Source organism: Xyrauchen texanus, chromosome 11 (assembly GCF_025860055.1).
Source record: "Xyrauchen texanus isolate HMW12.3.18 chromosome 11, RBS_HiC_50CHRs, whole genome shotgun sequence".
In the NCBI taxonomy this organism is placed as follows: domain Eukaryota; kingdom Metazoa; phylum Chordata; class Actinopteri; order Cypriniformes; family Catostomidae; genus Xyrauchen; species Xyrauchen texanus.
The window spans coordinates 18,708,634-18,734,198 of NC_068286.1; the positions used below are offsets into that span (position 1 = coordinate 18,708,634).

The following is a 25,565-nucleotide window of genomic DNA, read 5'->3' on the forward strand; positions in this document are numbered from 1 at the left end:
CCTGTTCCATTGTTTACCATATATAGTAAAAGTTTAAAAAAAAAAGGACTTAAAAAAGTGAAACCAGTATTTGTTCTTTTTAAGTGTGTCAAAGAATGGCTTACACTGACACCTAGTGGCATGATGTTGCATAATTCAAAACAGTAGCTTTCAGTTACCCTTGTAGGTAGGATTCATTTAATCCATGAATGAAAGTGTCCAATAACAGGGCAGTTACTGAGATTAAGCTAGCTGTATTCAGCTCATGTGATCCTAACATGGCTGGCCACTGATGGGACACTGCCCCATGTAGAATAAAAGAGCTTTATAAAGTTAATGATTTGACTGAACTCTTCATCACACATGAGTTGTCATGATTTTATAAATATGTTTCAAACTGACTATTAAATTATTTAAAAGTAAAAATTTTAAATGGGGAAAAATTTTTTTACTGGGTGCACCAATTAATATTTATCTGTTTCTCACCGTGACCTATAATATAGTTTGAGAAGACATGGAATAAACCACTGGAGTCGTATGGATTACTTTTTTTGCTGACCTTATGACTTTTGAAGATTCAAAGTTCTAGCCACCATTCACTTGTATTGTATGGAGCAGAGATATTCTTCTATAAATCTTAATTTAAGTTCTGCAGAACAAAAGTAAAACACATTTGGCATGAGGGCGAGTACACTATGAGTGAACTATACCTTTAAGTTGAAGATTCAGAAGAAAAAAAACGAAAAAAAAAAACTTTATACTCTTCATAAGTGTTCCAGAAAATGCATTTTACCATATTTTTGCATAAAGTATGTAAAATTATGTTTAAAACTAGACTATTCAGACAAACATCCATAGACTTGCATTAAAGAGCAAAAGCTTGTCTGATAATATAGCGGACAGGTATGATTGGTCAGTAATGTTTTAAGGCAGGTATTAGCAAAGGGTTTACTAAATTACGGAGCTTGTCAAAACCAAAACAACCTGACACATTAGGGCTGCCAAATAAAAATTTGAATATTTGTCGAATTTAAGAAGAAAAAAAAAAATGCACATTCAAATGCTAAAACTGTGGATTAGAATTTTGCATGTGTGCCAAGAACTGACGATGACCTCAGATCAATCGCATTCTTGCGCTAAAAAAGGCTAGACAAATACAGTTTAATAGAAGCAGGAGTCTCAAGATGCTTTTTAAAGTTCTTTTTAATTAGACACAGCCTCTAAAAAACAGCACTCTTGCACAAGATGCTGAGTAAACAAAAACAAAGGGAAACAAAGACTTTCGTCTAGCATGCGTTTACATAGAAAGCATTTGGTGTGAACAGCCCCTTACAGTAGGTGGAGGTCTTTGGCCATTGCGTCTTGCTCTCTTATAAGCATTTCTCAGATTAAGCAATGGGTTTTTATATGCTTTGTCAGGAAAGGAGTTCATAGTCTGAGCCGCCTCACCACAGAGTTTAAACGAATTCCACTACTATCTGGGAATATTGCTACCCTACATACAACTGTAATGAATAAAAAAAGAATTGGTATTTTGCAGTTATTATGGATCTAGAGTATGAGGTAGTAAACTGTGGCATCGGTGCAAGTGTAACCAACGTGTATACCAACGACAGTAATAATGTCACAAAGAGAATGCTGGGAGTGTGTGGTCTCTTTTTCCAACTAACGTTTAGTGTCAATACTCACATGTTTACACCCCTGCTTTTAAAATAAAAAAAGATAAAAACTTCATTCAACAGAGGTGCCCATTTTTTCAGCACTGGCCTGGATCCAGACACTATATAGATTGCTCTATTAGAAAAGTATTTGTTTTGTTGGATAAGGTGAGTGTTATTGATTTTGAGTATTAAAAGCATTCTGACACCTCCAGATCAAAACAAGAGACAACCAAATAACAATACATCTTTGACATGTAAAGTTTGACAAGTGAATTCGTTTCTACTTAAAAGTTCATATAATGATCGTTAAACAGTTATCAAAGCCAACCATTCAGGCTCCTCTAGCCAATGCCCTGAAATGATATCAACATTAACAAAGGTACTATAAAACTACAACAATGATCAAGTTGCTGTTTTTATCACTCTCCTTGGTACTTTTACCATCTGCTATTGCACAATACAAAGTGCTCAATGCTTGCCTTGAAGGTAGGCAGGGACTAAAAACGGTTCAAGGAAAGAAAAAAACGAAAGCTAATTAAATTTTGTATTCTGCCAAACGTTATTGTGGCAGGGCGGAGGGCGGGGCCGGGTAGTGATTATACACACCCGGTCCCTTATCAGGCTAATTAAGTCTCCGAGAATGATAAAGGCCGATGGCAGATGGTGGTGCGACGAGAGAGAGATAGTTTACGGACATGTCCGTCATGTGTGTTTGTCTTTATGTTTAAGTTATTCTTTAAAATATTTTTTATATTGCCAAGCCGGTTGTCACCTCTTCCTTCCCATGGAACTCCTTTACACTGGTGCCGAAGCCCGGGAAGGAGGAGGGATGCCCGTTGCGGAGTCCTTGACACTGCAGTCCACCCAGGGGAGTGCCGCTGCCATCCACCGGGGGAGGGAGTAGAAAAAACGCCCGGACGTGGTGAACGGCCGCCGTCCGCGAGGCGAGTGGTGACTGGACTCCCCGACCACCTGGAGAGATGGAGCCCTGCCATCCCCCAGAAATGCATAGGGGGTTGTAGGAAGACCGCCGTCCACGAGGGGAGGAGGGAAGTGTTTCCCTAACACATGGAGCAGTAGGGTTGCTGCCAGGGGCAGAGGAGTGTCCCCATGAGTCGCCGAGAATGCGGAGGGGCGTTCTGACCGCCGGGGGTCGTGAGTCTGACTCGGTCCATCTGGGAAGAGCGGCTGACGTCTGCCTGAGAGGGTGGAGAAGTGATCGAGGACCATGCGACGGTGTATCGGAGAACCGGCGAGCAGTTTTTTTAGTTTTTTTTGTCATCTCTCTCTCTCTCACTGCCGCTGTGTGTTGGCCTTTTCCCTCTCATTTAAATGTTTGTGTTTTTTTTTTATTATTTCTGTTTCCCTCCCCTTGTCCCCTCCCTCGTCCAGGTAGATGGAGATGACCTGCCGGCAGACCAGGCTTAAAGCACGCCCTCCCCCAGGGAAAGATGGGTTGGGGGGGGTGGTGGGGGGGGGTGTATACGTCAGGCCTGGGGCTCACCAGCCTGAGAGAACGAGGGAGGAATGTGGCAGGGCGGAGGGCGGGGCGGGTTGTGATTATACACACCAGGTCCCTTATCAGGCTAATTAAGCCTCCGAGAGGGTTAAAGGCCAATGGCAGATGGTGATGCAACGAGAGAGAGAGATAGATAGTTTACGGACATGTTGGTCATGTGTGTGTTTGTCTTTTGGTTATTCATTAAAATATTATTTATACTGCCAAGCCGGTTCTCGCTGCCTCCTTCCCATGGAACTCCTTTACAGTTATCATACATTTAAAAATGGAATCACAAGTCCCATATTTTTAGCTAGTTTTTTAGACCACTTGTTTCTCTTGTGATATCACTGCAACTATGCCGCTAACCAACCAACCACCCTTAACACAGTGATTTGGTTAATAATAAGGTTATTTTTCATACTTTTATTTCATTTGAACAGGTTCCCAATAGGGGTGTGCATTGTAACTGTTTGTAATATTTTGTTAACCACGAGGTAATCTGGTGATGTGTTGGGAGTCGGGAATAAAGATAATTTATTTCAATGGAAATGGGTAAAACACTACTCAAAATAGCAGGGAATAAAGTGCACAGTGAGCTATGATCTTAAATGGCACAGTACCACCATCCCTTTCAAGGCAAGTCCGTCCACTCAGCAGCCATCTTTGGAATGCTCCCAGGCAGCTATTTCTATACAAGTGGAGAGATGGAGCTGTGCAGCTCCTATCTACTTGTATGGAGAAAGACTGAAATCTCCAGAACGGTTGGTCAAGATTATGATCAAAGAACATATTTCAACTCAACAGTAAAATCTGACAACAATTGACTGATAAATTGAGCTTCTTTAGCTCATATCATGCAAAAAAAATAAGAACGCCATTTTACAGGCTGGTTCGCTGGTTCAGAGTTCTTGAGTTAACTCTGTATCTAAAAGGTGATTTGACTCTTTTACCTATGGCATGGGACCTGTGGTCCGTCTTTGCTAAACTGTCTCTGACAATACATACAGTAGATTTTCAAATGATAAAATCACTCACATTCAAAAGAACATTTCACAGCCTGCATATTATTCTTAACCAACGGAAAATACACCATTTAAAAGAATATTCTGTGTTTAACATAAATTAAGCTCATTCAACAGAATTTGTGACAATGTTGATTACCACAAAAAATTATTTCAACTCGTTATTTTTCTTAAAAAATCTAGGTTACATTGAGGCACTTTCAATGGAAGTGAATGAAAGCCAATTTTATAATGTTAAAATACTTGCTGTTTCAAAAGTATGGCAACAAGACATAAAAGGATATGCATGTAAACATGATTTTAGTGTGATAAAATCACGTACAAACCTTTTCTGGGTAAAGTTATAGCCAATTTTACAACTTCATTACCATGACGATGTAATGTCAACAAACTCTAAAATGACTGTAAAAATGTATATTTAAACAACATTACAGCTCAAATAATCCACAAGTTAACAGAATAATTAATCCAAGTGCTTTTATAAAATTAGAAGATTCACATTTCTGTGTTTAAACCCTCAAAAAACTGGCCACATTCAATTCCATTGTAAGTGGCTCACTAAAACCTTGATTTTTGCTTCTTTTTTTTTAAGAAATACATTTTTGTGGTAATCAACATTATGCCACAAATGCTGTTGATTGAGCTTAACTTGAATTGAACCTGGAACATTCCTTTAAGTGCCAAACTGTGCTCAGCCTGTACAGGTTCCATGAGGCAGCAATGCTAGTATTGCCATGTGCATGGATTTACACTGCTGAAAGCAGTTCAGAAAAAAAGAGCGCAGGTGTCTTGAGATGCATTTATAAAAGTTATTTTTAAGTTGATATGGTGCCTAAAAATGTGGCAGCACGAGATGCTGAAAAAGACATTACGGCATAATAAAAGTGCTATACAAATAAAAACCAAGACATGAAATAAAAAAGTGAGATGCAGTGCAATGGTCAAAGGTGACTGTTCAGCATGTTCAGATTAAAACATTTAGTTCTTTGACCCTGCTTAGGTGATTTTTTTTTTTAATACAATGCAAAAAATTCCATTAATAGCTGACACATTTAAATAGGTGTCCTGAAATCACACCTGTCTTTGTGATAGCTCTAGCCTAAAAATTATTATTATTATTAATAATAATAATAATAATAATAATGATAATAAAAAGAGTAAGGGGATTCACTTGCACTATTTTAACTAATCAGAAAACTAGAAAAACTTCCTGCCTCTGAATGATTTTAAGCATTTGGTTTAGCAGACATATCTGTGGGGGGTGGGGTTTTGGAGAGAGGGTATGTGGTTGAAGGGATCAGGCTTTCTACCTGTCTGGCATGAGGCCATAGAATATAACTCTACCATGTTGTAATTAAGTCATAAAGGAACCATTACAAAGCAATGGAATAAGTGCCCAAACTGGATGCCCTAGTCAAATATGAAGTTGGACCTGTTGATAATACATCAGGTAGTTTGAGCCAGATAATCCAGCCTTCCGGCTGGGAGGGAATGAATGAGGGACTGTGGCTTATCATTCACATGTGACGTGGCCAAATAGCATTTGTGTGGCTGAATTATGGCAATAATGCTGCTGATCCTATTTAATATCTGGAACGTTAGTTATCAAGTATAGCTCACTGAATACACCTTGTACTGAACTGACATATACATAAAGCACAGTATTTTATATGGTATACCAAGGAGCTCCAAAAACTAAAATTAGAAATAGTTCATCTGTTTTAGCCATTCAAATTTTTTCGTTTTATCTGTGTAGGTGTGACCACACAAACACAAAGAAAACCAACATGTTAAACCTGACTGTCTATATTATGCGAGTTCTGAGCAGCATAAAAAGCATTTTTAAATTGAGAGGCATTCAAATCCATCAGTCCAACACATCCTAAAGCAAAATAATATAATGTGGTGAATACTTCATGAAGCAAAAAGCTTTTTAAAACAATTCAAAACAAACAAATGAGGCTCAGTTGTCTTACACACTTGTTACCGCCACACCCACATGCATTCACATTTAGAGTGACTTGCGTCCTTGTACTTACTCTTCATGCCTCAAGTCGCCCACCGTTCGATCCAGAGAGATCATGTCGCTGACTACCATGTTAAAGCCAAATTCCCTGATGCTGGCCTGGACAGCATCTTTGTACTCTGGTCCAAGCACGAACGATTTGCTGCCCTCCCCTGGTCCACCCTGAACCCCCTGAGGCTCAGGTTCTTTGAGCTCAAAGTTGCCAAGAATCCCCGTCTTCAACACAGGTTCAATGTACACATTGGTGTGGGGCTTGAAGGTGATGTATTGCTTCTGGATGACATTCTGCTGGTTCTGGACTTTGAATCCGGGGTTTGGCTTGTCACCATTTTTCTGACGAATGGACTCTAGGTCGACCTCAACTCCTTCGACGTGGGGCCATGGAACGACCGGCTTGAACTGGTCAGCCATGTTATTATTAGGAGGGTTTGGCTGCAAGGGTTTACCTACATCTCTTCCTGCCTGTAATGATATGACAAAATGATGAGACACAGAGGAAACTGTGGTGGTAGCATTTGCTAGTAGTTCTCAATTATACAAAGTCCATCCATATACAAACATTAAAAGAAGCAGTTTGAACAATTTCACAAGTAAACATTGATAAGCACTAAATATGCAAAAAGCAAACAAATTTTTCCTACTGTAATGAGTAAACAAAGACGAGATTATTCACAAGATGTTGAAAGTTGATAACCACTAGTGACAGACCAATATATCAGCCAGGCTTATAAATCCGCCGATATTTGGCCATTTTGCGATTATCTGCATCGGTCGGTAACCGTGTTAAGCTAATAGAAGTGCTATCTTTCCCTTATGTCAATTCCAAAATCTACTGAAAAATGTGTCAATGAATTGTCAACACTTTCTGTATTCAAGTTTTTTTCTTATTTTTAAGTTTTGGCGAATTTGAGTAGACATTCCTATAAATATGTATTTGTTTAATTTTAGAAATTTTGTTATTAGATTGCATTACATATATCAGCATTTATATCAGCCATCCTGCTCTCTTGATATTGGTATCAGTCCCATACCCATATTGGCGGACCACTAATTACCACAAAAACTAAAATGAATGAGGCCGGTTCATAAATATTAAAATACACACTATTTAACAAGTATAGCCACAAGACATACACTTTATATGTGTTAACATTATTTTAATGCTATAATACCTTATTTGTATAAAGTTATACCCAATTTTACAAATTCCTTGATATGACAACTTAATGCCACTAAATTCTAAAATCAAGTAAATCCCTTTTTATATGACACTAAAATTATAGTAACACTTAAAAAGCATGCTTCTTGTGGCTGTACTTTAAAAACAGTGTGTATTTTAATGTTCACTTCCATTGAAAGTGCATTACAGTTAGCTGTCATTTGGGTTTAAAGGAATATTCTGTATTCAAAACGAGTTAAGGTCAATCAACAGCATTTGTGGTATAATATTATCACAAAAATGTACTTTGACTTGTCCACCCTTTTCTTTTAAAAAAAAATAAAATAAAAAATTACAGTGAGGCACTTTCAATTGAGGCGAATGGGGTCAATTATTTTTACTTTAACTTATCTCTAACTAACAGTAGTCTTTTAATTCATGCTTGCAGAAATATAAGTATATTGACCCCCAAATAAATACGAAGACCTATTTTTGAGTGACTCATATCTATATTTGATACAATAAATACAGCTGGATTTACAGACACTGAAAGATCAGACCAAAAAAAAAAAAATCGGAGATAACTTCTTTCACATAATAATACTTGATAAGCAAATAGTAACTACAGTAACGGCCTTCCGGGTTAGTGATACATTTGTTGCCAATGAGGATGTAAAGAGACATTAAGCTATATGTTAGTAGCTTACCTTTAGATCTGTCTTTAATGTTTGATTAAAATGGAAACGTCTCTGTGTGACATATATAAATTAATTCTGGGCTGTAAAAATGCAGCGGTCAGTCTATCTAGCTGCTCATCTCCATGACAACCACAGCAGTTAGCATGCTAATCATCATGCTAGCCGAGTGTTCCTGAATACTAACACAGTAATTCATTATCAACACGACAATCGTAGTGCAAACAAACACGTTTCACGATAACTGACAATCATTAAAGCAGTACTTTACCAGTCCGCCTGCAAACGGGTGATCGTCGCCGGTTTTCGGTGTCAAGGAAGACCAAAGCAAAACCAGCCCCAAAAATGTGCCGATGACCAGTAAACTTCGAAGGAGAAATCCAACTTTTAACCTCATTTTGGATAAATCAGTTGAAAAATAAGCAGAAAAGAAAGCAAAGGGGGCTAGCTACCAGAGCTAGCGCCGCTCGCTCGCTCGCTCTCTCTCTCTCTCTCTCTCTCTCTCTCTCTCTCTCTCTCTCTCTCTCTCTCTCTCTCTCTCTCTCTCTCTGACTACCCCCTTATTTAATTCAGTTAAACTCTCACCGTCCTCTGTTTCTGCTAGTAAAGAAAGATGTTAAAGGACAGCCCGACAAAAATTACGGGCGTGTGTGTGTGCGCGCGCGCCATGAGGTCAAAGCACACACGGATATGTGAATGAACACACACGGACGTGCAGCATGATTGATTAGCAAATAAAAATGCCATGATGCAAGACACGCGATTGGTTGTGGTGACGTGTAAAGTAGACTTCCACAAGTGCATAGACAGACATTTACGTGAACAGTTATTTCAAATGAGTTCATTAGACTGCCACTCTTCAGCAAGCCATGCTCGAAGACTTGCAAATAACTATTCCCGATGTTCTTCTTAACCCAGATGAACAAGGGTCAAATATCAGTGTCTTTGCATGACCTTGATTCTGGTGTTAAATTTCCTAATACATAAGGCGCATAGCTGTTCAGACCCTTCATATTTATAGTGTTATAAAAGCACTTAAATATTTAGTTAAAACTCATGTATTATTTGAGCTGTAAAGTTGTTTAAATCGTCATTTCACAGTCATTTTAGGGTTTTAGAATTTGTTGACAAAAAGTGTGTAGCTATTTTATTGTTCAAAAATTGGCCCCCATTCACTTCTATTGTAAGTGCCTCGCTGTTACCCCGATTTTTGCGTCTTTTTTTAGTTTTTTAGCTTAATTTCTATTGAACCTGGAATATTCCTTTAAGGCTGAGGTGGCATTTTTCTGAGTGTGCACACTGTGTGTGTATGTGAGAGAGCAGGATTATGTGCAGTGCTAGGTGGATTACTTGTCAATTGTAATCCTGTACTGATAACAAAATACATGACCACAATGCAGTCAGTAACGTAATCTCGTACATTAAATTTTTGGGGTAATCTAATCTGATTACTTTTGAATTACTTTCAACCTAATTCTGTTTTATTCTGTTACATGCACTTGAGTATGATACTCCTTTTAACATAAATGTACAAAGAGGAAGAACATTTATCTTTTATCTTAGTTCTGCCGAGTCACACAATGAACAATTGTGTGAAGTTATACGTTTCATGCAGTGGACTGGATTGCATCAGCAGCAACAGTTGAGCAATAGGTTTTGTTACATATTGCTGCACATTTTGCAGTTGAACTACTGTGTACACTAAGGGCAGGACCGTTAGAGTTGGCATACACTAGATCCTTAGAAGCAATTAAGTGCAATGTGTGAGCTGCACACCATTGGTGTAATTTCATTCTTAAAAATGAAGATCCAGTGGTTAAATGCTGACGTAGACTGCTCCATCTTCACCTGGCTGGCTAGTAGCGAGTATCATTTCTGAGTGCAATACACACAACCCTCCCCCAACCCCTCTCTTCCGAAAACACTCTATTTTACTGAACGTATGCGGTGTGCTGATTTAGAATGAAAAATATAAAAGACTGAAAAAGAGAATGATTAGGATGATCAATAAATTATTAACAATTAACTGCCGTTGCCCTGTTAATATGTAATCATGTAATCTAAAATAAAGTGGTCTGTGTTCTGATTATAAGTATTTAAAAGTGTAATCAAATTACAAGTTGTAGAGACTTCAAGGAGGACACAGGAAAACAGGTTCATTCAACCCAGGTAAGTGTTAATTGCCCCTGTGTGTGGAGTTTTACTCTAAGATCAAGAATGTACTGAATTTCATTCTTGCTATCTGAAGGTCCCTCCTCCCAAGCTTCACGGATGATGTCGATCACCCCGCGTGGGCGCCGCCCATACAGCAGCTCGAACGTGGAAAAGCCGGTAGAGGCTTGCGGGACCTCTCTTACTGCAAATAACAGGGGGTTGAGCCATTTGTCCCAATTCCTAGCATCATCTTGCACAAATTTACAAATCATGTTCTTAAGGTTTTTTTAAATAGCTACACCAGTCCATCTGTCTGCGGATAGTAAATGCTGGTGCAAATCGATTTAATACCCAATAATTCATAGAGCTTGTGTAGTGTCCGTGACATGAAAGTTGTGTCCTGATCGGTGAGAATTTCTTTTGTAATCCCCACCCGAGAGATTATTTTGAAGAGTGCCTCCGCAACACTACGTGCTGAGATGTTGAGTAGAGGCACCGCTTCCGGATATCCCGTTGCATAATCCATTAGGGACAAATACAAAGTGATGTCCACGTGCTGTCTGCTCTATCGGTCTGACAAGGTCCATGCCAATTCTTTCGAAGGGGACCTCGATCAGTGCAAGGGGGCGCAATGGCACTTTTGGGGTGGCCGGTGGATTCATCAGTTGACCTTCACGGCAAGCCTCACACTACCTGCGGACATCGCCGCCAATGCCCGGCCAATAAAAAGGGGCTATTAATCAGTTCAGTGTCTTTATTTCCCCTGACCTGCCATCGGATTATAATGATTATACCTGAAAAAACATTTCCCGGCGGTTCCGCAGTATTAAGAGCTGGGTTGTATCTTCATTTGTTTGAGTGTCCTGCATTACTCTATACAACCGCTCATTTATAATTGCAAAATAGGGATATGAAAGTGCGACATTTGGCCAGAGTTGTTGACCATCAATTACTCTCACTTGGTCTTAGGCATGCGTGAGTGTTTCATCTTGCAACTGCTCCAAAGCTAAATCCCCTTCGGGAATTCACCTGAGGATGGGAGGGGCCACAGCCTCTCCCTCCCTCACATCATCATAACATGGAGCTGAAGAAGATGGCCCCGGCTCCGCCTCCCCCGCCAGAGCATCGCACATATCACATCTCATCGCTGTTATGCAGGACCCATCCGCACACATTCCCTTTAATAAATTCCTAAATTCTGGCCAATTAGTCCCCAAAATCAGTGTATGGGTGAGGTGGGAACTAACTGCGGCCTCCACCCTATGTTTTGTTCCCTAAAATTTAAAAACAAAGGTCACCGCATGGTATTTGTGAATATCCCTATGCACACACTTCCCCCTCAACATTTTAGCTGTGCCCAATGCCTCGGGTTGAACCAAGCATTATCTGGTACTCTCTGGCTTGATCGGGGGCAGCCTGCGGGGTGTCAGGGATCCGGGCCACAGTTCCCACCTCCATCACAGCACATTCCCACCTGTGTCGGCGGACACTTCAATCTGAGGGGGAGAGCGGCAGGGCACTGTCGAGGCGGGGAGGTGTGTCCACCACCTTACTAGGGGAATTGGTCGCAGTGGCAGAGCTACTTGCCTCCGCGGGGCAGGAATGGGCTCTGGGGAGAGAGCAGAGTGAGAGGGAGGAGGGGAACACACAGGGGGAGGGGGAAGAGAGAGAGAGAGAGAGAGGGAGAAGAGGGCTCTTCTGCCCTTGGGTACGCCACCATATGGTCCTCTGCATTGTCTTCCGCCCCCATTTTTAGGTTTTGGCACCAGTATATAGACTTCAAGAAGGACACAGGAAAACAGGTTCCTTCAACCCAGGTAAGCAGGCTTTTATTGGCTTAAACAAGGGCTCACAACACTCCAGCTTCACAGTAAACTTCAGCTTCACACTAAACTTAAAGCTAAACTAAGCTTGTACTTTATATCTTATATCACACTTCAGCTTCAAAATAGGCTTCCAGACTCTCTCTCCCCTGCTGGCGGTGTGGCTCTTATAATGCCACTCTCCCCGTGCTCACTGTAATTAGAGACAGGTGTTAGTCATAATTTAGCTCAGGTTTACCACTTCTCTCTCTCCGGATGGGCACTTGACCACATCCCCGCTGCCACACAAGTACTTAATTTTTGTAATAATATGATGTAATCCATGTTACATTTAATCTGTTACTACCCTGATTATGTGTAACACTGTCCTCTAGTTATGACGTACCATAATGATATTGCACACACACAAACATTATTAGATCATAATTGATAGCTGTTTGTCTAGTTACACTTGCTAAACCATTGTTCACGCTAGTGTTGTCAAAAATACCGGTACCAAGTCGGTACTGAAACAAAAACATTTTTATGATACCAGAATTTCTGAAGGTACCAGAGTACCGAGTACCGGGTCTACCCGGTACCCATGCAGAGTCGGGAACTTTTGAACTCTCACAACAAGCAAAAGATGGCGTCAAGCAAAGCTGCAGCGGAGTCTCAACTGAATCTTGTCAAAAAGAAAAGTGGGAAAAGCCAGGTTTGGAAAAGGGAAATAGATCAGAAAAAACCTATTTGTAACGCTGCTTTCGCAATTTTCTGACAAAAGGAGGAAACACATCAAACTTAATAAAGCACCTGAAAGACAAGACACCTGGATTAATTCAAGCAACCAAAGCAGGTTAGTTTAAAAGCATATTATCATTTGCATTAGGGCTGAAACGATTAGTCGACATTTAAAATTACGAGAAAAATCTTCATTGTCGAATAGTCGTTTGATCTAATTTAACGTAAAAGGAAATCATATTAAACTAATGACGCGTGAGAGCAGCACTGCAGTTCACGCCTGACGGAGGAGAGGAATAATTACACAGATCAAAGTCCAGATGCACTCTAAACTTTCACAGCTTCATCTTATGTAGATCCCAAAGTATTAGGGAATTATAAAGTAAATTCTGAAGCAGTCTCGTTGTGGAATAAGCGGAGCCGGAGCTCTTTAAAGGAAACATCCCGGCGTTACATGCAGTTATATTTAATGTGTTATAGCTTTATGTATTATTATAGTTCAAATAATACAGAATGTTAATAACTTTAAACTCAGAAACTGGCATTTCTCTGTGTGGTAAGTGCCTCTTCAATGAGTTGCGCAAATGTCCCGATCTAAGGGGAGAGATTGAAACTGCACCCAGCTGAGAGAGACTCTGCCTCTGGGACACTCATCCCTCGAGCGCACACACTTAATGCAGCTAAATTAGAACGCGATTGCTCACGACTTATTTAATCATAATATATGTCACTGTGCATTTCTTATGCAAAAAATGGCAAAATGTAGCATTATTAATACGAGAGCAGTTTGCACATTGTTTTTTATTCATTCTATTGTATGCTTGTTTATTTATAAAAAATTTAGTACTTGGTAAAAACTTAAAGTAAAAGTTGCAAAAGTTGAAGCAAATCTTATATAAGTGTTCAAAAATACTTTAAGCATACATTGTACAGTTTTGTTATAATTCAAAAATAATATATTTAAATTAAAGTGTTGCTCAATGGCATATTTCTGTTCTTCGTTCTGCTGCTAATGTTTTGTTAACTTTGTTAATAAAAGAGTGTTGTTTAGTAACCTGTTCTTGCTTTGGTACCAAAAATGGTATAGAGTACCGTGAAATTTCAATGGTATTGGTACCGACTACTGAAATTTTGTTCCGTGACAACACTAGTTCACGCTGAAGGTAATTGAAAGCAAATATGAACTGAAAATGTGAGATCTGTTTTATACGATCTTATGAATCAAGATCATGTCAATCAATTTTATGTAGTCCAGTGTGCAAAAGTACAGAGCTCAAGTATATAGTTCTCACCTGTGTGCATTGGACACATACAGTACATATTACCAGCAACATAGGCTACTCTATTAATTCCTCAAAATCTCCTCTTGGGGGGGTTGCAAAATGGGATTAACCACCTTGTGTATGTAAACACACGTGCTCTCTCCCACACTTTTAATGGGATAGTTCCCTCAAAAATAAACAGTCTCTCATCATTTACTCACCCTTATGTTATCCCAGATGTGTATGACTTTCCTTCTTCTGCAGAACACAAATTAGGATTTTTTTGAAGAATATATAATCTCTGTAATTCCATACAATACAGATGAATGGTGGTCAAAAATTTGAATCACCAAAAATCACATAAAGTCAGCATGAAAGTAATCCATAAAACTCCAGTGGTTAAATTTATGTCTTCAGAAGACGTGTGGTTGAGAAACATCAATATTTTTTTTATTTTTTATTTAATTACATTTGTAACTATAAATCTCCACCTTTGACCAGCCCTGACCAATAAATAGGTGGTGATATGCATTAAGAATGCAAATTGCCAAAAAAAAAAAAAAAGGAGTAGAAGAAGAATGTGGAAGTGAAAGTGGAGATTTATTTGAAAAAAGACTGATGTGTTCCTTACCCACACCTATTGCTTCTGAAGACTGGTTTAACCACTAGATTTAACAACTTGAGCAGGGGTCGGGAACTTTTGTTCACTAAGAAGTTGTAAAGGGATCAATGGAAAGGAGGAGGAGAGAACCGGCTTGACAATATACATTTTAATGAGAAACTTAAAACAAGGACACAAACACACACACAAGACGGTCATGTCCGTAAACTATCTCTCCCGCACGATCCTCTGCAGTCGACCTTTATCCCTCTCGGAAGGCTTGATTAGCCTAATACAGGACCGGGTGTGTAGGATCACGACCCGGCCCCGCCCTCCGCCCTGCCACAGAAGTAAATTCTTTTTATTTTTGGTTGATGCATTTCTTTTTTTGAAAGAGCCATAGCACAAACTAATACTTTACTATTTTCAAAACCAAAGTTTTTCAATAAAATTAAATATTTATATTTCACATAGACTACTCAAAAACACACAAAAAAACAAATATGCAAAAATGAATAGGTAACATGTTGCAATTTGGAACTGAGTACACGTGTTTGTGCGGGTCTCCATAAAATTACTTCATTTTACAATTGTTCATGAAAAATGTTGCTTTCCTTTTGGGCTAGGCGATATTCTAAATTCAAAATGCACTTAAAATAACAAAGTAATTAAAATATCTTATGTATAACCACCTCCCCAAATCCAAACATTTACCATCTCCAAGGGCCCCACTTGCTTTCATGCAAGCATCCATCAACCACACCAGGTGACAAATTACTAATAGCCTACAAATTAAGAACTAAAGACAATTATAAATGTATAGATAATTATAATAATCATCATAATAAATAAGCCTAATAAATTCCCTTGTATTCCCAAAATAATGCTGCCAAATGTATGTTCTTATCGAATGTGTTTGTATTGCGTTTTGGTAATACATTTTATGCTGCCTAAAGGAAATAAGTTCTTAAAATAGAACTTAAAGAAATGTATTTAATTATTTAAAGAAATAATTGTTTATTTAATTTAGAAATAATTTAAATTTATTTAAGAAAACATCCAGAAATGTAATCCAGCAAACATCAATTCATGTTTTGCCTCTGCAACATCTGCCCCTGCTTAACTGTAAGGAGATATACCTCCAATATACCTCCACTGCAAACAAGCCTCTATTTGCTCATCTTCTTTGACTTACTGATCACCATGGTGGCTGCTTTATGCAGATTTTGTTACACAATTGTATTAAATGTTCTACTCCTACTACAGCCAGCAGGCCTTTGAGGCTCGCTTTATTTACTACTCCTAAATAAGCAGACAGTAAACTGATCAATTTCCTCTCCCTATCAATGCAACACAAGTGCCATACAACGTCAATACTGTTTGAAGAGGTTTAATTCATTTTAGGTTCCTTATGACTATGTCCTTCAATGGTGCATTGAGCCTTTACTTCACTTTCTGTTTGCTGCTGGTACTGAAATATAAACATTAAACTCAATTCACTAAAATGTTCTACTTTTCTCTCTGATTTGTTAGAAGCCATATCACCCAATAGCTCTTGCCTGGTTGCCCACTAATGCTAAGCAGGGTTGAATTTGGCCAGTACCTGGATGGGAGACCTCCTGCTGGAAAATTAAGTTTGCTGCTGGAAGTGGTATTAGGGAGGCCAGCAAGGGGTGCTCACCCTCTGGTTTGTGTGGGTCCTAATGTCCCAGAATAGTGACAGAGACAGTCAAAAAGTACTATCTTTCTGATGAGATGGTAAACTGAGATCCTGACACTCTGTGGTCATTAGAAATCCCTTGGTACTTCTCCTAAAGAGCAGAGGTGTACCCTGCTGTCCTGGCCAAATTCCCCCCTTTGGTCATTATATATCACGGCCTCCTATAATCCCCATCCCTGAACTGGCTACATCACTCTACTCTCCACCAATAGCTAGTGTGTGGTGAGCGTTCTGGCGCACTATGGCTGCCGTCGCATCATCCAGATGGATGCTGCACATTGGTGGTGGTTGAGGAGATTCCCCTAAACAATGTAAAGTGCTTTGAGTGCCTAGAAATATGCTATATAAATTTAAGGCATTATCAGATGTTCATGCAGCCATCTTTACAGCTTCAGCTGGGTATAAAGTAATCTTGTTTTGTTAATATTTATTCGATTATGCCTGTTCAGAATTTTCCAGTGGTTCAGAGGGCACGCAGAGAGCTGCTCAGATAATACAGTGAAGACAGAGTCTCTGTATTATATACATATATAATATGTATTTTGGGGAAATAATGTGACAAATATGGTTCAGAAATTACAGATGAGTGTTTAAAGTGTTGAGTTTATAAAAGTGAGTTTCATATACATCCTGTAACGTTACAGAGCAGGCAGGACAGGCTAAAGGCAGGACAAGACAAAGATGTATGAGAACAAAAGTGCAATTTTATTTTCAGTGCTGGTATCCAAAAAAAAACGTGAAATAAACAGGAACAGATTATGACTTGACTGAACATGACAAATGAAAACAAAGACTATAACACAACATTACAGGATAATACAATCACAATACTCAACAAAGGACAAAGGCAAACATGAGGGTTTAGACTAGGGTTCACAAGATAACAAAACCACTAATGAAAGAACTGATGAACTGTGAACTGATAAACAAAATAAAGACTAATAAACCAATAACCAATAAGAACAAGACACATAAAACATGAGGGATTTAGAAAACCACATAACTAACAAGCATGACCAGAAACAGGAGGTAATATAATTTCAAAATAAAGACATAAAAAAAAATGCTCAAAAACACACTTAAACATTACACATCCCTGTATAAAGATATAGCTAGTGACAAATTGGAGTAATAAGTTAAAAATACATCTATTAAAATGTATGTATTTGTTTACAAAGTAAAAGTGAAGAACAGGCCAAATATGTATGTAATATTTTGTCATTCTAATGTTGTCATGTAAGTTAAAAGTAATACTCTGTCACTCATGTTTCACCAATATTGAACCATGTAAACCAAAAGAATATTTAAAATTATTTTAATGATTTTGAGACATTACAGAGACTCATAAATTCAGCCTAAAACTCATCTTAGGAGAGCGGCAGAGTGAGAGCATCCATTGCCATGTTGTGCAAGGGAGAAAAGTGCATGCAATCTGAGGTTGATCATTGATACCAGGAGCACTGCAACATCCCAACCAGCTAAAGACATTTTCGGTATCACACTGCGCACATCCAAAGTCTGAGTAAACCATGGATCAATTAAAGGAGTTGAAACTGAGGTGATTGGAGCATTGTATGCTCTGTGAAAAGAAAATCTTGTGGAATTGTGTGAATTTCTAAGTATTGTAGAGTTTGAAAATGTAATCAGCAAATGCCGCTCATTTATTATTTTTGCGATTGTGAGACATCTAAAGAGAGAGGTGCTAGTCTAGCACTGCTAGAAAACTTGAAGAATGAGGGTATGTCAGAACTTGTCTAAAAGACTAAATCTGTGAAATTCAGCAGACACATAAAAAATGGTTCAGAAAAACACAGCACAGACCCTTAAGTAGGTGACTGTAGATTCAGTAGCAAAGGCCGCGGAGCAGGAGAAACTGCAAAAAGAAATGTATATGTTACAGTTAGCCCTGAACAAGCTGATTGAGCAAAAACAGAATGCAGTGAATAGCACGCAGCAAGACACCAGTTTAAATCTGCATCCAGCACCAGCCCAACCAGTCATGCCAACATGGAACAAAGAGTTCAAAATATCAGGCCAGATTGGTGATCCTGGACAAAAAGACAAACTCGCCTTCTCAAGTTTAGCTCATCAGTTTGAATATGGACTGAGCAGAGGGTTTTATGAGTTTGAAATAGTAGATGCGGTAATATGAGCAATAGTACCAGGCATGCAGCTGCATAGTTACTTGGAAGGAAAAACAAACCTTACACTGCCTATGCTGAGATGCATACTATGAGCTCATTATCAAGAAAGGGGTGCAACTGAATTGTTTAAGAATCTTAACTCATATTAGGTTAGGGTAGGGTATGTGCCTCGCACCGTTTACGTTCATTCCCAATGACGGTGGCTCCGGCTCCCGGGCATGCTGAAATGAGACTTTATCCCAAAAAGCTCAAACCCGATCATCAAACATGTGGGAATTATTTAAACAGAGACCAAATAAAATGGTGCTCTGCATGCTTTGTAAAATACCACAGCAGCACAAATGCTATGCATGAGCATCTCAAAAGAAAATATCCTGGGGTTCCCCGAACTCAAAATGATGAGACAGCAGCGTAAGTATTTGGACTATTACAGTGAGTTTTGTCAGATTGTTGGTTGTTACCCAGTGCCTGGGAGTCGTCGTTGCCTCCTTATCTGTCATGTTTCACACAAAAACTCTACGAAGACTCCATAGAGCAGATGCTAATAGCTAGTATGGCAATGCCGCTTTCCAGTGCATTTGCAAGTTGTAAGCTGTTTCTTTATGTGCACATAGATCTATGAATCGAAATGATGTATATTTACATTAACGTTACGCTCTATGTCGGCGTAAGCAACATTTTGCCAATAAATAATACAAAGCATTTCCGATTACAATTGGCAATAGCCATTGAAGTAAATCATACTCAACACTATTCACGGTAACTCATGGCAGAATATGGTAAACAACACCTTTCCTAATTAAGCCTGCACTGCATAAATCATATCTTTTGTGATGAATATTATCATTAGATAAAAGTTAATACATAGATTTCAGGTAAAAAATGTATTTTTGTGTCTTTTTGTGTCTCAGGAAGAGGCAAAGCTGTGTGCAAGATTTTCTTTTTTCCATAAAAAAGGATGCCACTGTATGCTGAGTGAATGATACCCTAAATCTTTTTTTTTTTTTTTTTTGCACTATTTATGTTGGACTCATTGATAGATGCCTTTTAATTCTTGGCACTTTATTTATTTATGTTGGGAATTTTTTAGTATTAAAAATTATTTTTTAAGTATTTTCAAGATTAATGAATGATTAATGGCAAAAGTTACAGTTATTAATTATTAGTAAGTTAACTAAAGGATTAATCAAATAATCAGAAAATAATCAATAGATTTCTAAAAAATAAATAATCGTTAGATCAATCGACTAATTGGAAAAACAATCAATAGATTAATTGATTGAAAAAAATAATCTTTAGTTGCAGCCTTAAAGTGAAAGCCAGAGAACTCATCATACTCATGTTAGTGATGAGAGGCAGACATTTTTATCATTGGATTCAACATTGGAGAACATTTCCTAGTGTTGAAAGTGAAAAGGTTCCAGCATTTATTGAGTGTTCATGCAGAAATGTCATATGAGTATCTAGTCAAAACAACAAAGGAAAAAGTTAATGTGCCTAAACACACATCAGTACAAACTGAATGAAGAGTGCAGACATGCCCATCAAAAGAAGAGACTGTTTATATTTGAGCCTGACCTACAGTGGACTGAGGGATTGGAGTTCTGTGAGACTCTTATGAAACTGCTGCAACAAACCTAATCACACATCATTGTCATTGTCCAAAACCCCACTTACCATGACATAATGTTAGCAGGCAAAACCGTCATAGGCACAGTGCACCCAGTACATTCTGTGTATCCAACTACTGCTTGTGAGGAAACATACCTCACACCTGTAAAAATCAATAAAATTACAAATGAATCCAACAAAACCCAGGACACAGCTTGGGATCCGCCAGAGAACTTGAACCATCTCAGTGAGTCTGAAAAACAAATTGTACAACAAATGCTGGAAGAGAAAGCAGCTCCATTCTCAAAATCTCAAAAGATGATGCCATTGGTTGCATAGATAAACTGCAGTTGACCATTTCACTAAAAGACAATACTCCTGTTGCGCGCATGTACCAGTCAGTACTTAATCCCCTTTACAAAGAAATTAAGGACTACCTGCATGATCTCATTGCACAAGGATGGGTGAAAAAGTCAAACTCACCTTATGCCTCACCTGTGGTATGTATAAAAAGAATGGCAGTTTGCGACTGTGCATCATCTACAGAGAACTGAACCGGAAAACAAATCCTGACCAGCAACCCATTCCCCTTGTACAAGATATTATGGACAGTCATGGAGACAACCAAGGAAAAGCATACCATCAGGGTTTCATTGCCAAAGAGAATAGACCCTTGTCAGCCTTTGTAACACCATGGAAATTATATGAGTGGATTCACATACCCTGTGGATTAATGAATGCTCCTGCAGCCTTTCAAAACTGTATGGAAGTACCTGGAGGATCTCAGAGACTATATCTGTGTCCCACACCTTGATGACACTTTTGTTTTTAGTAAGTCTTTTGAAGATCACGTCAATAATGTAAGAAAGGTGCTGCAACATATGAGATGATATGGAATCAAACAAAAAGTAAATCTAGTAAATGTGAGCTGTTTAAAAGTGAAGTGCGTTACCTGGGAAGGATTGCGTCTACCGATTCGTGCTGAATTAAGTAAGATAAACACTGCCAATACTGCTACAGTAATAGCTCTGAAAGACAAAAGACCATGCACTGTTGGACCGTTGAGAGCAATCCTCGGACTATTAAGTTACTACCAACAATACATCAAAGATTTATCATGTATTGCTGGTCCGCTTTATAACCTGCTGAAAAGGACAGCTGAGATTGAGGATTTAAGGAGACTAGAGACAGACACTCTAAAAGGAAGAATAAAGGAGTGCTTTCTCACAAGTCGATATTCTGGACAGACAAGCACCAAAGGATACTGGAGAGAATGATCAACTGTTTGGTAGAGCCACCAGTACTTGGGTCCCCAGACTTTTCTTAGCCTTTTATACTTCACGAGGATGTATCAAACCAGGGACTTGGCACTGTGTTGTACCAGAAACAGGATAGAAAACTCAGAGTAATCGCCTAAGGTTCTCGAACACTGACAGCTTCTGAAAAGAATTATCATCTCCACTCAGGGAAATTAGAGATTTTAGCCTTGAAGTGGGCTGTCACGAAAAGATTCCATGATTATCTGTACTATGCACCTACATTCACTGTATACAGTGACAACAACCCGCTCACCTACGTCTTGACAAGTGCCAAGCTTAACCTGACTGGATATAGATGGGAAGCAGAACTTGCAGGCTTTCATTTCACCATCAGATACCGCCCTGGTAAGGAAAATGTAGATGTAGATAGTCTATTCAGAATGCCCATGGACTTTGAGGCAATAACGAAGCAGTGTACAGAAGAACTGTTGTCTGATTGTGTTAAAGTGACCATCCAGGCCGTTTAAGCTCAAGACTTGAATGTGTCATGACAGCAATGATCTTTCTCTATGACTCAACAGAGTGTGCAAGAGTTATGTGAGTAATTTTCTGTCAACGAAATACAACAAGCCGAAAGTGATGATGCCCACACTGGACCAGTAGTACAATGCAAGCTGACAGACACAAAACCCACTGGGCACCTGCTAAAGACATTCAGTGAACATAAGTAAATGTTTACTGTGCAACTGGGATAAGCTTTGTCTGGGAGAAGATGGTTTTCTTCGCAGAAAGACATAACTTGTGTTCCCAGAGAAATACAAACAACGCGTCTTGAAAGAGTTACACAATGACATGGGACATCGAGGTGTGGATAGGACATTGTCATTGATCAGAGATAGATTTTTATGGTCACAAATGCAACGTGAAATTTAACATTATGTAACAAAGAGTTGCAATTGTCTGAAACAAAAGAAACCAGAGCACCATTCACAAACATTGTCACTACTCACCCATTCAAACTTATTACCATTGACTTCTTACATCTGGATAAATGTAAAGGAGGGTACAAATATACCTTAGGCATATTTGATCACTTCACGAGATTTGCACAAGTTTATGCCAGCACACCAAAATCTGCCAAAACAGTTAATGATTGAATATTCAATGACTGTACGCTAAAATTCGGATTCCCCCAAAGATCTGATCACGATCAGGGAGCGGAGTTTGAAAGCCAGCTATTCACCCAGTTGAAGAAGAGTTGTGGAATTACTGGATCAAGAACAACAACATACCATCCCCAAGGAAAAAGACAACTTGTATGTTTCAAAAGGACTTTACTCCAGATGTTAAAGACCTTGACTGAAAAACAGAAAAGAAACTGGAAAGAGTTACTGAATAAGCGTACCTTTGCATTTAACAGCATGTGAAGTTACAGGATTTTCAGCGAAGATCACCAATATTACCCTTTGACTTGCTCTTTGGCTTGACTGCAGCAACAGGAACTACTGACCACAAGGATTATGTAAAGAGATGGAGGCAAGAAATGCAGGGAGTACTGTATATGAAATCACTAAGAGAGAACGCTAACAAGTCAGCAGAAAGGAATAAGAGAAACTATGATGGAAAAGTGAGGAGCTCATGAATTTCAACATGAAGAGAATGAAACTGAGGAGGAACAACCTGCAGAAGTACCTGATGGTATAGCAGATGTGCACGCAATCCCGGGTGAAGATAACAGGTAAATTAGAACAGGCGTACAGATGGCCTAAATGAGAAAGAAGACCGCCAAAGACATCCACTTATTTATTTATTTTTTGACAGAAAATAAATAAATAAAGACATTCACTTATGACTATCTGGGCATGCTACAGTATAGAGCACCCAAACACAATGTCGTAACAGTATGAGCACATAGTCTATGGAATGCATGACTCAATGTACCTACCCAGTACAACAGTATCAGCCAGTATGCCTACACACATACTGAAGAGACCTTGGATGTATCTCAAAGTAAAGAGACTAATGTCTTCTACACACTACACGACTTTCAAAGATGTCGGATTGTGGTACCGTTCATATTACACAACTGTCTGTCTTGTTACTGAAATCGTAGAGTTTTGAAATTTCACGAGGATTCAGCGATATTACAAAACATTTCACTATTAACGAATCCCAGACAACTCTGCCTGGACTCCAAATTATGTTTCACAACAGAGTACATTCGAGAAGTGATACAAGATATGAAAACAAATGCATGATCTTATGTTATGCATTTCAGAATATGATGTGTATGTATTTAATCACCTAAAGGCATCATATATGTTATTGGTTTCAACTCCTACAGAAAAATCTACATATTTGCTTACCTGAATGTTCAAGAAAACGGGCAATTTCTCCACCTGGTGGTGGTACAGTTCAGATGAAACATCAAATGTGTGCTGATGCTCCTGCCAATGTTCCACAAATTTCCCATCCATTTCTTCGGTCCAGTGAGACTTTCTTGATACCGTCACCATGGTAGTTGATGTTCTATCGCAGGAACATCAGGACTCCTCCCACTGAAACTTCCCGTGCCCCGTTTCTTGCTCTCTCATTTGCTGTAGGTCAACGCTGCAGTTGTATTCTGTCAATACACGTCACATTGTGCGATTTGGAATCGCAGATAGGTCCAGATATTTAAAATTCTAGATATCTCGCTGACATCGGCAACGTGTTGGTGCTTCTCTCAAATTGCATCTTTGATTATTCATACATTGTGATCGTCACTGTTACAGGAAGTACCCCCCATTTTAATTATTTCTGTTTCCCTCCCCTTGTCCTCTCCCTCGTCCAGGTAGATGGGGATGACCTGCTGGCAGACTAGACGTAAAGCACGCCCTCCCCCAGGGAAAGGGGGGTGGGGTGTACGTCAGGCCAGGGGCTCCCCAGCCTGAGAGAACGAGGGAGGAATGTGGCAGGGCCTACACACCCGGTCCCGTATTAGGCTAATTATGCCTCTGTGAGGGATAAGGGTCGACTGCAGAGGATCGTGCGGGAGAGAGAGATCGTTTACGGACATGTCCGTCGTGTGTGTTTATGTTGTCTTTTAAGTTTATCATTAAAACTATTATTTATATCGTCATGCCGGTTCTCGCCTCCTCCTTTCCATTGATCCCTTTACAACAGCATTACATGAAATGCACTGCAGAAAACAAAACAAAGGACAATCCTTCTTTTAAGCACACAGTGTAAGTGGAATTTATCTCATTAAGTTATGAAGTTAGATCTGTGTTAAATGTGTAAAGCTATTTTTAATATCAGCTCCGTTTTTTTGAACTACTGTATGTTGGTGTGCTGTTGACAAACTGTAAGAAAAAAGACAGATCTGCTGTATTCTTAGAACACAGGCATTTTACTGAAGTGAATAGATGACACGCTATTTATACATAAAAACTTTCTGACATTAATGAAACTCATAAATATTTTAAGACTAGTATAATTGTCTTTTGATAAAAGTCATGCTCAAGAGCTCAAACTGTAGGGAAAATATACAGTAGATTTGCTTTGTTCTTGTAATGCATAAAAGCTCTAACAAAGTCTCTTTGTAGGTCTGTACAATTTTCTTTTGTGTTTACATATTCTGACGGCCCGTACTCAGCGTTGTGGAATGCTCAGCATACTTCCGTCCCGCTGTGGTCAGCACAAGGGATGTCACTGACATATGGCTTTCAAATACTGAAACAGCAGTGTTGCATTTATTACACCCGTGGTCCAATTTCTGCTGCAGCCATGTCATACCCAGCTCGCAACTCAATGAATGACGGGGGTTCTCCGCCCCCCACAGGCTGTGGTGTGATGGCAGTCACAGTCCTTGTAGTGCGACTGCCTCCTGCTCGGCATTGTAGGGTGTGGGGTACACTTCTGTCCTACCATGGCTAGCTTGTGGGAGGTCTATCCAATGCTGCCGTTGCAATGGCGCACCTATCATACCCAAAGCTCTGCTCTATCGCCGCATAAATTCAATACTAAGCTACTGCTATAGCCACGGAAGACCCCTCTGTCAGCTAATACTGCCGCAGCAGTATTTTACCATGCTTCTGCAGAAGCCCTTTGTCTTTGCTTCACCGCAGCTGTAATGTGCCCAGGCTTTCGCTTCACTTACACATATGTTCAACTCTAGTACCAACTGCGGAATCCTATCCTCGAGCAGTGTGTATAAGACTCGTGACACCACAACTGGGGTGCTCCT

At 39.2% G+C, this 25,565-nt stretch overlaps 1 protein-coding gene across 2 annotated transcripts in view; it reads right to left on the minus strand.

Annotated features, from left to right (window-relative positions):
- Positions 1-8,706, minus strand: part of LOC127651187 (N-acetylgalactosaminyltransferase 7-like) — a 47,100-nt gene extending 38,394 nt beyond the window's left edge. Inside the window, exons 1-2 of one of the 2 annotated variants that reach the window (XM_052136899.1) lie at positions 8,315-8,706; positions 6,203-6,651 (exon numbers count right to left, since the gene is read on the minus strand). In XM_052136899.1, coding sequence (XP_051992859.1) covers positions 6,203-6,651; positions 8,315-8,440 — 575 coding nt within the window. In that variant the 5' untranslated portion in view covers positions 8,441-8,706. The remainder of the gene's footprint in view (positions 1-6,202; positions 6,652-8,314) is intronic. The other variant, XM_052136898.1, reaches the window with a different exon arrangement.
- Positions 8,707-25,565: the final 16,859 nt, after the last annotated feature.